Here is a 13,720-nt window from a genome sequence, read left to right as displayed (position 1 = left end):
TTACTCACAGCTCCCTGAGCTGCGAGCAGAAATCCGTGTCAAAATTACCGCACCGACAGTAATAATACCAACCCCGCAATGTTCTTTAGAAAAACGCAAGGAATTGAATTCCCCCCATAGAGTGTTCCTAGAAGGTGAGGGAGCAGAAGAACCGAATCCACCCAAGGCCCATAGGGGGCACATGAGGAAGAGGGGGTAAAATAAGGGTGTATCAAAAAGACCTAAATATGGCAAATATGCAAAATAGATTTCTTCAGTTCTGACTGGGAGAATTATTTTCTATTTATTAAGAGTTATGTATATAGCACCTACATATTACAAAGTGATTTACGGAGAATATTTAATCATTCAAATCACTCCCTGCCACAATGGAGCTTACACTCTACATTCCTACCACTCACACACTAGGGTTAATTTTGTCAGAAGCTAAAATATCCAACTAGTAAAGTCTTTGGAGTGTGTACAAGAGAAGCCTGCACTGTAGCTTGTTGCTAACATAGTGCTCACATACTGACTTGTGGAAATCACAAGTATTATAGACCCAACCTAGCTTCAATCCAGCCACCATATAATCTACATCTTGGAAGAACAAAGTTAAACTTTAACACAGTGACCGAGGCTCGGAACCTTAAGTGATATCAAACAATATTGGTATTTACAGTTATCATACTGACATTATGTACATGACTGGCGCAGCTGGGAGATTAAGGACTTTTCTTTCAGAATGTGCAGATTCAGTTTTATTGCAGCCAAATGGCAAAAATAATATTTACCGAGATAGTTATAAAAAACTTGAAGGGATGAACACTAAGTGATCGGGTGACGTTTTGAGTTTTGTGAGTCCCAAAGCCTTTTTGCTCCTGCAGAGCTATGTAATGTTTACATGTCTTTCGAGGTAGTGCATTGCCCCTTACATACAAAGGGAACTTTTCGAATCATTAAGGAGAACAAGGCAAAAAAGGTAGTAAATTTGATCCTGGACAAAACATGTTACAATGCAAGGGGTGTAAATTAGTAATAATATTATTTTTTTTTCCATGTAGCACATAAATTCTTGATAACTATTTGTACACTGAAATGTAAAGTTGATCTAGGACATGCACTACACCAACTATAAATCGGCCATCACATTTTAAATGTACCTCCTCCAATGCAACATGGTGTTGCAAAGGTGCAAAGTTACTCCTTTTCTTTTGCTTTGCTCTCCTTAATGAATCAGGCCCTTTGTGTTTTTATATGTATGAAAAAAACATATAATCAAAACATTAAAATGCACAAATTTGGTACATTATATAAAGACCACCCCAATGTCACTCAGTCTCACAATGTCACTAAGACATAACTGAAGCTCCAGTGAGCAGTATTGCAATGAAGGGATAGTAGGTAGAACATTACCTGCATATGCATCTATAACAAGCTACAATACTGCAAGAGAGGCACCTATGTGTGTCCAAAATATGCCACAAATATCCACAATTTTCTGGTTTGTAAATGGACTATAATTAGCTCTGGACAAAGCAGACAAATATAAACACATTGGGCCTCATGTAAAGTTAGGAGCAAATGATAAAAAGAGAGCAAATTTGCACTTTGGAAAAACCATGTTGCACTGCAAATGTAAACTGCAGACAGATGGTCGGGTGGGCGTGTCCTAGTTAAACTCTAAATTGCAGTGCAAAAACAAAGTGGTCCAGTATTTATGTGCTACATGCAAAAGCAGCAGGTATCTTCCCTGCATGCAAAAAATAAACATATTTACACCTCTTGCATTGCAACCTATTTGTCCAGGATTAAATTTGCTAATTTTCTTGCTTTGCTCCTTACTCTAAATAAGGACCATTGTTTAAAACGGTGCTGGGGGAAGTCACATGGACTAGTAAAAATCCAGGTAGGTTGTTCTATTAAATTCCCCTTTCAACATCTTTAATGCTGCATGGACAGGCCCGGCGCTCCCATTGGGCAAGGTTAGGCACTTGCCTAGGGCTCTGGAGGGCGCCTGGAGGGAGCCACAGAATACTAAAAGACTTTAAAACTGTGCGGCGACCGCTGACCATACCTGTCACGGCCGCCGCACAGCATCAGATGGACGGGGAGTGGGGGAAGAGGCTATTTTGTCACCACCGCCGCCTCTCTGCTCCGTCTCCTCCCCTCCAATTACTAGTGTCAGTGAGTGGAGGGGAGGAGACGGAGCAGAGAGGCGACGCTGGTGAGACAAGGTAAGGAGAGGAGGGAGGAGGGTTAGGGTAAGGGAGGAGGAGGGCGGCGATTTTTGCGGGGCGGAGGGCGCCGCTTTTTTAAAAATGCCTAGGGCGCCGTGGACCCTAGCACCGGCCCTGTACACGGAACTGGTAACGAAACCGTAGAGTGGCTACAAGATGGGCTCACCTTACTAGATTATACTCTTACGCTCATTGAATTGATGGAGAAGTGAGTTGACACTTGAGTGGGTTCATTCTTTAGGCAGCAGTACAGAATATATAGGCTGTTCAGCTAGACTACAGCTGAATGTGGCCAATATGCTCAATGATCTGGAAGTTTGGTCGTCATACTGAACAGCCCGATCGATGCGCACATGGTGGAAATTAAGAGTTGAAGTTCTGAAAATGGATGTTGAAAGCAAAATGCTTGTATGCGGGACAGTCATCCAAAAGTTCATCTTTAAAATAAACTTAATAATTTGTGAACTGTGAACCACTGTAAGATAAAGCTAAAAAAATGTGAATGTTAGGTAGGTCTGATCGGTCACAAGTCATATAGTTATGTTTTGCTTGGAAAAATGTCCTAATAGCTTATTAAAGTGTTATACCCAATAAACAATTAGGCAAGTGTATTACATTTTACAGTGATAAACACAATTGCATTAAAAATGAATCCAAAGCAATCTGGTGCAGTTATCAGGTGCTGGTTCTGATACGGAGTATTCCAGAAGGAGCACAGTAATTAGGTGTGAACTAGGCCAGGTAAATATCTATTACATGCAGAACAAATGTCTATAACCTGTTATGGCACCCGATATCTTCATGGGACTGAGATCAACTTGGCAACTGATCCAGCAGCAATTCAAATTAGCAACAGGGCTGACAATCCATGAACCAGAGATAGCCATTAGCAGACCTCAAATACTAATTTGTCCCCCACTATCCATGAATATCTAAATAGACATTTTTATGAATAATATTCAGCTCTGTGAGCACTTCACGATACTAGTTATATGATCTCCTTCATGTAAATATTTGGACACCACTCTATGTGGAATGTGAATTAAATCTTTTTAATTCTTGTTTATTATACTTTGTGCCATTCAGGGCTTATATTTATTAAACTATGGGTTTGAAAAATTGAAGATGTCGTTTATAGCAACCAATCAAATTCTAGTTGTCTATCTTTGTGAAATAGCTCTGCGCATACTAAGAAATGGATCTTACGCAATTGCATGTAGTTCATATCTGAACGTAAATGACAGTTACGACTGCCTATGCCCGTGATGGCTAACCTGTGACACTCCAGGTGTTGTGAAACTACAAGCCCCAGCATGCTTTGCCAGCTATCAGCTAGTTATCTACTGGCAGAGCATGCTGGGACTTGTAGTTTCACAACACCTGGAGTGTCATAGGTTAGCCAACACTGGTCTATGACATGAGGGCCAGAACGGGGAGGGAAGGGGTGGATGACCGTAGGCAATGTACAGCAGGGGCGTGCTGATGCAGATGTGGCCGATTCAAGTCTTGGGTTTCTCGTAAGTGCGCTTGTTCTCACCGTATCATTTGCACCCGCTACAGGGCAGTGTCGACTAATAGTGAATACTGACAAGCCATAAACTACACGTATGTGCCACTAGCTATCACAGAATGTTTTTATGCAACCAAGATAGACTATAAAAAATTCACATTAGAAGTATCTTTATTTATACATTTAATGTTAAAAAAATATATATTAAAAAAATGGTATTTTTAAATTTCATATTTTTAATAATTATTCTGATGTGACCTTAGATTACACATATGCTTGTGCGCATCCTGCAGTCTGTTATGTGTGTCTACGTATGGCATGTGCTGTGTAGGTAGTGAATACTTACATCCAGATTCAACTGGCAGCGTATCTTGAGATATGCTTGGGTTTGAATACAGTCGGAAATATGCTCAAATTCAGTGCACTTTTTTTAAAAGGCAACTTGTGTGCAAATTACGTACGGACAGTAATCAGTACCACAGTGTTGAAATGATCCCTGGAATCTTCAAGTGGAAACATAACTTCCACAACAAGTTAGATCAGGGGGAGGAAAATCTTAAAAAATGGTTATTATTTCCATCTAGTCCAGCTCAAACACAAGACTATTATAACCATCCTGAATATCTCTGCCTAGTTCTGGATAGAGATCGGAACAAGTAAGAAGCAATCTGTCTATTGGCCATTAGTGCTTTCAGAATCACTATCTTTCAATCATGGATGCAATCCAAGATGCTCATGGATCACTCCAAATTGCAGACAGCCTCTTTTGGTCTTGCAAACTCTTATCAGTGCACCGGCAAGTTGGAATGATGGTTCTACATCTCTTGCCGTACTCATGGTAGAAAACATCCCGTTCTAACTGCACGGTTGGTCAACAGGGACAAATAACCAGTGGTTTGCATATCTGTCCATTATTACTAGGGTGGGATTGAAGCCTTCAGTTACTGGTTCTGTGGAATAAAGCGATTTGTTTTAAATTAGCTAAGGTAAACTAAATATATTCTTTTAGAGGAAGATTACATACTTCTGGTTCTTCAGTCCCTTCTGGTGACGATACGTGTTTCATTAGGGCACTGTTCATGCCACAATATATTTTGCCCGGACTCTATGGATGAGCAGGATTCATTTATAACTCCATCTGTGGCTGCACTATTCATTTTTTCTACTATTTTGATCGATGGTCTGGAGAGACCCTAATGAGCATTCTCCAAGACCTATGGGGTGTTATGCCTTATGAGTCTGAGGATTTGGGGGAAGCTGAAGGTTTATCCCTTGGGTGACACTGGCAGATCTCATATGTGGGAGTTTGTGCTAGGTGCCCCATACTGGAGAAAGGGGTCCTGTTATGGGGGAGTCTGTGCAACCCCAGAGAAGGTGCAGGTTGACTCTGCTGTGCCAGGTATAGAACACCAGAGACGGTGCAGGGTGACTCTGCCGTGCCAGGTACAGAACACCAGAGTGGGTGCAGGGTGACTCTGCTGTGCCAGGTATAGAACACCAGAGACGGTGCAGGGTGACTCTGCCGTGCCAGGTACAGAACGCCAGAGTTGATTAAGTGTGACTCTGCCGTGCCAGGTACAGAACACCAGAGTGGGTGCAGGGTGACTCTGCCGTGCCAGGTACAGAACACCAGAGTGGGTGCAGGGTGACTCTGCCGTGCCAGGTACAGAACACCAGAGTGGGTGCAGGGTGACTCTGCCGTGCCAGGTACAGAACACCAGAGTGGGTGCAGGGTGACTCTGCCGTGCCAGGTACAGAACACCAGAGTGGGTGCAGGGTGACTCTGCTGTGCCAGGTATAGAACACCAGTGTGGGTGCAGGGTGACTCTGCCGTGCCAGGTATAGAACACCAGAGTGGGTGCAGGGTAACTCTGCTGTGCCAGGTATAGAACACCAGAGTGGGTGCAGGGTGACTCTGCTGTGCCAGGTATAGAACACCAGAGTGGGTGCAGGGTGACTCTGCTGTGCCAGGTATAGAACACCAAAGTGGGTGCAGGGTGACTCTGCTGTGCCAGGTATAGAACACCAAAGTGTGTGCAGGGTGACTCTGCTGTACCAGGTATAGAACACCAGAGTGGGTGCAGGGTGACTCTGCTGTACCAGGTATAGAACACCAGAGTGGGTGCAGGGTGACTCTGCTGTACCAGGTATAGAACACCAGAGTGGGTGCAGTGTGACTCTGCTGTACCAGGTATAGAACACATTTACAGTTCCTTTATCTCCATCCAACAATGTGATGCAAATGTATGCGACAGTGTCCAGAATATAAATCTGCCTTGTGTAAGATAAATGTTTATGTAACTTTATATAAGTATTTACACAGGAGCATCATCGTAATCATAACACAAATGTACTCACCAGATTTACCGACACCGGCTCTGCCAAACACAGCTATTTTCACTTCTGCAGTTTTTGCCATCTTCTAAGGGTAGATGTTGATTTTCTTCTGCACTTGTCAAACAGTTTAATACAAAATTCCAGACTCACCAGGTCATTGTTAATACTCCAGTGGTTTGAAATCTAAACACAAGGCAGACACAAACAAAATATATTAAAATAAAAGAGTCAAACTATTTTATTTTTTTTTCAAATAAACAGATATTACAAATATTAATTTAACAGAAAATGTATTTATGGTATAAAACTGTTGATTTTAAATCTAGACAACTTCATCAATCTTGAATACAAGTGAAAACAAGCTTAAGAACCATTTAGCGTCACATTCTGGAACGCAAATCTAATGATTACTAATTTCATCCATTGACACCTTCGCTTCTCACATTCATCATGGTATATGTTCCATCCTTGCATTGCATTTGTCCACATGATGACTACAGTGTGATATAACTGAAGACTGGGCATACAGCATTAAGTGACTTCACTCCTAAGCTGACTCATTGCATTTACATTCCACACACATCAGGTTTTTTTGCAGAATGAGCTTTTGGAAAATGTCAAAAAAGAATTATACATTTATAATTGTAACACAAGGAAATAAAGACGACCTTAATATTCCTTTAATATCTTGACTTGCTTGAGACATAAATAAGTTTCCCAAGTATTTTAGGAGAAAGATAGAAAACTATTAATAGATTGCTCCAAAGGTGATGATAGGTCCTTTATGTGCACTCCCTGCATTGAACCTAAATCATGTAAATGGTCACACAGGAGCATTAAAATACTCAGACACCTCTCAACAATGGTGACAGGCCGATGTGTGCAATGCCTGTGTTGGGCCACAATCATTTTCTTCTTGTTTGCATATTATTCTGTAACCGAGAATACATCATGGACGTCAGCAGCCTGCAATGATAGCAGCACTAATGTACCAAATGAAGCTTCGCTCTAATAATTAGAGATTTACTTGTATCTGATAGTATCAAATCTACAAATATTGTAGTAAGAGATGAACCAAAAAGAGGTCCGTATAAGACTAAATACTCACAATAAGATGGAGTACAAAGTGCCAGGGAAGTTCAGGAAATCTCTCACCTGTTAGCAGGAAGAGCATTAGTGAGATTTGTTTCTTTCTTTAAATTTCAGTGACAAACAAAGCTATCAAGTGTTTGTGTGCTACATTAAAAAGAAGCCAGTATGTTCCTGACATGCAAAATAATAAACTAACTTGCACCCCTTGCATTGTAACATGTTTGTCCAGGATCAAATGTACTCCTTTTCCTTTGCCTTGCTCTCCTTAGTGACTCAGGCGCTTCATGTTTATATTTAATGTAGGACTGGTCTAAAGGTAAAGACCTTAGTGTGAGTTGGTTCGCTTAAACTATATTGCAATATGTGGAACTAACATTCCTTGCATTAAGTTAATGTAAAGAACTTAAAATTGGTACAAGCGAGAAGAGACCACATTGTATAAACAAAAAGACATTCATCCTCTGCACTAGCTGTACTCTGTATACAAAGTCGGGAATAGTTTTTGCTGCCAGCCGACCACAAGACACGGCTCAGACTCAGATTGGCTTCCCATTGCCCAACGACGCGACAGCATGATCTCCTGTATCCTGAACTTTTAGGCTTTTCTGCTTCCAACTTTTAGCTGATGCCTTTGTACTTTTTTTCATTATAATTCTGGTAGCTGTGTTCACTGGTTTTCTTTCTGTTCTTCCCTCTCATTCAGTGCACTCATTCCAGGTGTATGGATCAGCTGTCCTGGTTTAGGTAATTAAAAGCGCTCTCTCTAGCACAGTAGGAGTATTTAAAGGTGGTGGGTTGACTATCTGCTTAATCTTTATAAAAAAAAAAAGCTATTTGGATCCCAAAATGAGGATTCCTTGATGTACTAAATAAGATCTTCATTTCTTCAAAAGACCTGTGAGTGCCCCCTACTCACACTTTGCTGAATTCCCTCTATTTTTGGAGAGTGAGCACCCAACCAAGGCTGGACTTCAAAATGTGAGTATCTTTCCTTTCGATATTTCTAGGAAATATACACACAAAGAGAGAACACAGCAACACCCTATCGGTTTCACGGTATCAAACGGCTTTCTCAGAATTGCTAAAACGTAACTGTCACAAACGCCCAGCCTGTCCCAGATACAGCAATCTGGGCAGTTGGCCGTGACTGGTGTTACCTTAGTTAATTAACAATGAATACACCTTTTCTGCCACCACAAAGGATTTATTATGGTGTCCTTACGTTCACCAGAACCACTTATTAATCTTTTACACTTAAATCCTATACATATGTAGAATGAGCCTCCCTGGGCTTCGTAAGTTCACAAAGAATCACGGAGAGTACTCTAGATAAAATATGTTTAATCTAAAAAATGTTTCCAAGGTTTATTTACAAAAAGGTAAACAGACATACAATAGGTTGCACAAATGAGTTTCAGAAAATAAAACAGGAAATAAAACCAGAATTCCTACTTACAAGTTCAGGAATTGGCAAGTGAGGAGTACACATTGAGAAGAATGGCACATTTCAGTCGTGGTAGACCCCCCTCAAAGAAATGGACAATCTGATGTCTGAAACAAGGGATTTTTAAACCATTTCTTGTTGACTCTCTACCCCTACCGTAGGAATTTATTTTGTCACTAAAGACAGATTGATCTCCCAAATGTCACAGAGCTTTCCAAAGTAAATTATCCATCACTTAGATATATGTTTGAGCACATTACAGAATCTCTCACCTCTGCTCTTTCTGCCTGGCTAAGTCCAACTCCTCTGCATACACAAACTACATCCAGATCTGTCTCTGGGCCTGGCTACTTTCAAAGGACCATTGACACTTGCCTAAGTCAGAATCAGGTCAGTTAACAAAATACACTTTGGAAGGTTACATAAAATATTCACAGTGTTATACATAGATTCAACAGAAAATAACAATCAGTCATTAGATATACTACATGTTGTCATAGTAACCTTCACTCACATTGTGCCAGCCAATACCAATGAAGTATGACTAATAGTGTCTGTCCAGTTACCAGTAACAGCACCAGTTCAGATCACTCAGAGAGTAATATTGTGAAGTCTACGCTACGTCACTGGAGATACACTGACTTGCACACCACACCATATATTTTTCTACTGTATATTTCCCAGATGATGTCATGGTGCCAATTCAAGGGTGTTATTAGGAAAGGGTGGAGAGAATTGGGAGAACCCTAACAATTCAGAAGCACTAGACACCCCTCCGGGGGACACGGAGGCACCCCTAACATGACACGGGCACTCGTCTTTCGGGAGTGGCATGGCTGTGTCATAATTTAAACATTTCATCTGTTGGGAGGGATTTTATTGTATGCACTTTGTTCATTCTGGTGCCTTCTAACCAAGCTGAAGAATCCAGGGTAAGCAGAGGAAATAGCTATACACTACCTCTTAATAACCCATCATGAAAACAATGATGAGTATATCTTTCCCCATATGTAACAGCACATTACAGAACTCATATCTGGGATTGTAATGTATACTGTTTATATCATCATTTGATGTTATGATCCTTAAGTGTGTAAACAACTCTAACTCTCTGTACTGCCCTCACTCAACATTCTTCTCACAGATTTGTTTTAAAATAGATAGTTAACACTACAATGCTCTGCTGTTTTTTAGTGTACAGTACAAACAGAATTCTTATATGCAATATGCACACTACAAACCAGATATACACATACAATACACATAATACAATATACATACAGACACATACAAAATGCAAATCCACACATATAATACAATATACACCTACACAATAATGCAGTAAATTGATATAATACAAATAACATTTACACACAATAAAATATCCAAATACAGACATCATACAATATAAATATATATAGTATACAAACATAAAACAATACACATTCACACATAATGCATATAGTGAACACGTACAATGCACATAAACAAATACACACAATATATAGATATAATACAAATAAAATATACTTATTTACACATACATTATTTATATTATAAAATACACATACTCAGCTTAATATATGCATACAGTACAATACATATAGACATAATACATGTACAATACGCATATATAATACAATACATATATTATTCTATTGCACTTGCACACATATAATACAGTATACACAGAGATAATACAATATATACACATATAATACATACATTATTCATATACATACAATACATATACACCTATAATGCACACATACCTATAAGGCAGTACCTCAGTGATGCACTCCAGCCGCACAGGGACCACTCACCTCGCACCACAGCCGGGAGATGTTACAGTCACCAGCGCAAGAGAAGGTCGCTGAGTGGGAGGCTGAGTCGCCTGTGTCACAGAAGCCGCAGCCGCAGGATGGAACACGGAAGTTAGGCGACCTCTGGTGGACATTGTACATATTGCAAGGGCTTTATAATATTTTATATTAATACATCGCGACTTATGACCTCGTGATAATAAACGTGACGTGTTATACTGCATGTTACATGTAATAAGCGGACTAGTATTTAGTATCGTGATATGAAATATGTGGTATTTCATAACAAACGTCTCTTGTAAAATGTGGATTGTTATAGGTGTAAACATTTCATGTAGAGAATAAAGGGGCTCAGGGATTGAAAATTAGGCATTAATCATTCTATTTGGACGGACCCCAAACCTCTGTTATCGCGCAAGAACCTAGGAGTGGTTCAATACTCTCATTAACGAACATTCTACTGATTTTTACTGACAGAAAAAAAAGAATTTTTACTGAGTGGGATACATTTTACTGAAGGTTTGAAGCTACAGGAATCACTGGTTTTATTACCAAGGATATTCTTTTTCTTGTGAGAGACAATTTGATACAGTGATTAATGGTTTTATGTAACATTTGTAATGGAAAGTGTAATTTATGGAGAGTTTGTTGTACCCTGTAGCAAAGCCAGATAAATTGGGTCATATATTACCATGTAATCTGGACATTTTACCAACAGCACATTCAGTATGATCCAATTGCAGAATTTATGTTAAGCTCCAGAGGACCTAAGGCTATCGTAGACTTGGCAGGGGACAAACGCAAGGCAGTGGCCCTGGCTCTTGTATGGTACAACTTGTACCAGCGTACCGGTACTGTATTGGAAAATCAGTCAGGTTTTCTTTTGTGGTTTTAAATAGTTAGTAAAATATATGAAAAGGGTTTGTTTCAACTATCAACAACTCAGATGACACTCTGGTGTGTTGTAAGGTAAATCTGCCATCTCCTGACTGAGGGTGAGCAGTGAGATTTGCAGATGTCTTTGGATTTCTATCTCTGATAATGTAGCACTAGAAAGATACAGACATCTTGGTTGGCTTCTAGTTCACACTTCCCCAAGCAGAGAGAGAGAGAAATGCTAGACCCCCCTAATCATCATCAAGATTTATTCATATAGCGCCAGCAGATACCGTAGCGCTTTACAATTGGGAACAAACCGTAATAATACAATACTGGGTAATACATATAGAGAGGTAAGAGGGTTCTGCTCGCAAGCTTACAGTCTATGGGACAATGGTTTAATACACAAGTGTAAGTGCTGCATCATAGTGAATATTTGTCCAGCTAGAATGCAAAGGTTACAAAGTATTTAGTGGGCTGTGTGATCAGTCACACAACTATGTTGGTCAGAGGGTTGTTGTCTTGTGTAGAGGGTGGTAATAGGGTAACCTAGGGAGATTAAGATGCTGTTTGAGGAATATTATAAGCTTCTCAGACAAATAAAGAAATGAAAGTTGCTCAATTTATAGGCTATAGCAGGTGCGTGAAAGGGTGGGATTATCCTAAAAGGAACAAACACACAGAGATCCCCCAGCACCCTGCTATAGCCAGCAACAGATCTGCTATTTCTACTGTAGATAAAAATGCAAAAGTCTCAGTTGCACACATTTGCAAATGTATGTTAAAGCCACCCGCCTCTCCACTGCGCTTTTGCTAATAGGGTGGTTAGGGCTAACTCTAAACAAAAACCCTATTAGCAAAAGCGCCGGACAGGAACAAACATTATGACAGTACAAGGTAAACATTACAGTACAATAAACAAGCAGCCCTATTACTCAGGTAGCTCAGCGCACAGCTAATAAGAAAGGGGGAGTGAAAGTCGGAACAACAAAAAACCTGTGCCCAATAGTGTGGGCGCAGATAACAGGTTAAAAGCTACTGACGAGGTGCATAGAAAACTAGGGGTGGAGTCAGGGGGCTTAGGAAGGAGGTGGACAGAGTAGCTGTGGAGCTGAGTAAAAGTGGTGGAATTAGGAGGAGAGGACCCTGCTCAGAGGAGCTTACAATCCTAATAAGAGTTTGGTTAGAGGCTGGCAACTTAGCAATTGATTGTAAAAATATAATTATTTCTGGTAGCTAAGCAAATCTCTTTTGCATTACAAAGTCAGAACCCACTCTGGTATGTAAAACCCAAACAGCTGTTGTCACTGCCAGGCAAGTTGTTCAGGTTCAAAAAGGGTCTCAAAGCCTGCTAGGCAATAACTACCCCCCGAGAGGTGCGGAGTCTAATGGAAGGAGAAGTATTCACCAGGGATCCCCGCAAGGAGATAAGGACTTGGCTGTTCTCCAACCACAGGTTGCGGTCCTCTAGGGGGTGAGGAGCAGAATAAAAAGGAACCTGAGACAAAGTAGACGAGTAGCTTTGCTTGACAACAGGAGGGTAAGTATACAGGTGTTTGGAGAGCGGCTGGTGAGTAAGGAGAATATGACAGGAACCATACGCTGAGAAAAGCAGATGACCTATAGTCAGCAGACGATCCACTAATCTGAGAGGTGTCTGTGCTGAGCCGCAATATATGGGAGAGCTGAGACGCCTAAGAGCCGGTACCCAGAGACAGGATCCATTATAATGACCGATGCCATGTAGTAACCTGGTAGATAAACTGTGAAACATACTACAGCAGGTAAGAGCACTGAGGTCCCAGATGGGTAGCGAAGGCTTGATTCAGCATCAATGATGAGATACAATATAATTCTGGCTAAACACGAACATATACTGAGGGACAAATGACCCATGAACAGTAAAGAGAGTGATACACTGAGATGAATGGGCGCGAAGATCCCTGTGGACAGGAATAGCCCAGAGCCGGATCAATGATGAGACGCGATACTCAGCAGTATAATTTCTGGCCAGAATAGGAACAAGTTAGAGCAACGAGGACACGATGAATGGTAGACGACTGATTAATGAGATCCCTGCGGGCTGGATAGCCTATAGCTAGGACCGATGGTAAGGTGCGAGGCACTGTGATAAATCCACTAATCTGATCGTGGAACGGGTGACACCAGTTAGAACCAGGAGGGCGATGTACCGCATAGGACAGTGGCGCTGAAATCCCTGTGAGGCTATAGCCTATGAACAGGACCGATAAGACTCGATGTACCGGCAATACAGCTGTGGCTCACAATCATGATACAGGAATCAGCAGGCAGGTTTGCAAGGAAACAGTCAGGAGTCAGAGTGCATACAGGTAACAGGGAGGACTGCATACATGTAGGTAGGAGACCTGAAGATCTGACAATAGAAGATAGGAGG

The 13,720-nt window shown here is 40.9% G+C and overlaps 1 protein-coding gene across 5 annotated transcripts in view; it reads right to left on the bottom strand.

Annotated features, from left to right (window-relative positions):
• RERG (RAS like estrogen regulated growth inhibitor) overlaps window positions 1-10,525 on the bottom strand; it is a 38,935-nt gene extending 28,410 nt beyond the window's left edge. Inside the window, exons 1-3 of one of the 5 annotated variants that reach the window (XM_075210862.1) lie at window positions 10,375-10,525; window positions 7,175-7,221; window positions 6,088-6,249 (exon numbers count right to left, since the gene is read on the bottom strand). In XM_075210862.1, coding sequence (XP_075066963.1) covers window positions 6,088-6,148 — 61 coding nt within the window. In that variant the 5' untranslated portion in view covers window positions 6,149-6,249; window positions 7,175-7,221; window positions 10,375-10,525. The remainder of the gene's footprint in view (window positions 1-6,087; window positions 6,250-7,174; window positions 7,222-10,374) is intronic. The other 4 variants (XM_075210864.1, XM_075210861.1, XM_075210863.1 and 1 more) reach the window with 4 other exon arrangements.
• Window positions 10,526-13,720: the final 3,195 nt, after the last annotated feature.

Source organism: Mixophyes fleayi, chromosome 4 (genome assembly GCF_038048845.1).
Source record: "Mixophyes fleayi isolate aMixFle1 chromosome 4, aMixFle1.hap1, whole genome shotgun sequence".
In the NCBI taxonomy this organism is placed as follows: domain Eukaryota; kingdom Metazoa; phylum Chordata; class Amphibia; order Anura; family Limnodynastidae; genus Mixophyes; species Mixophyes fleayi.
Note: the sequence above shows the minus strand (reverse complement) of the source record. Positions and strands in the feature narration are given on the sequence as shown.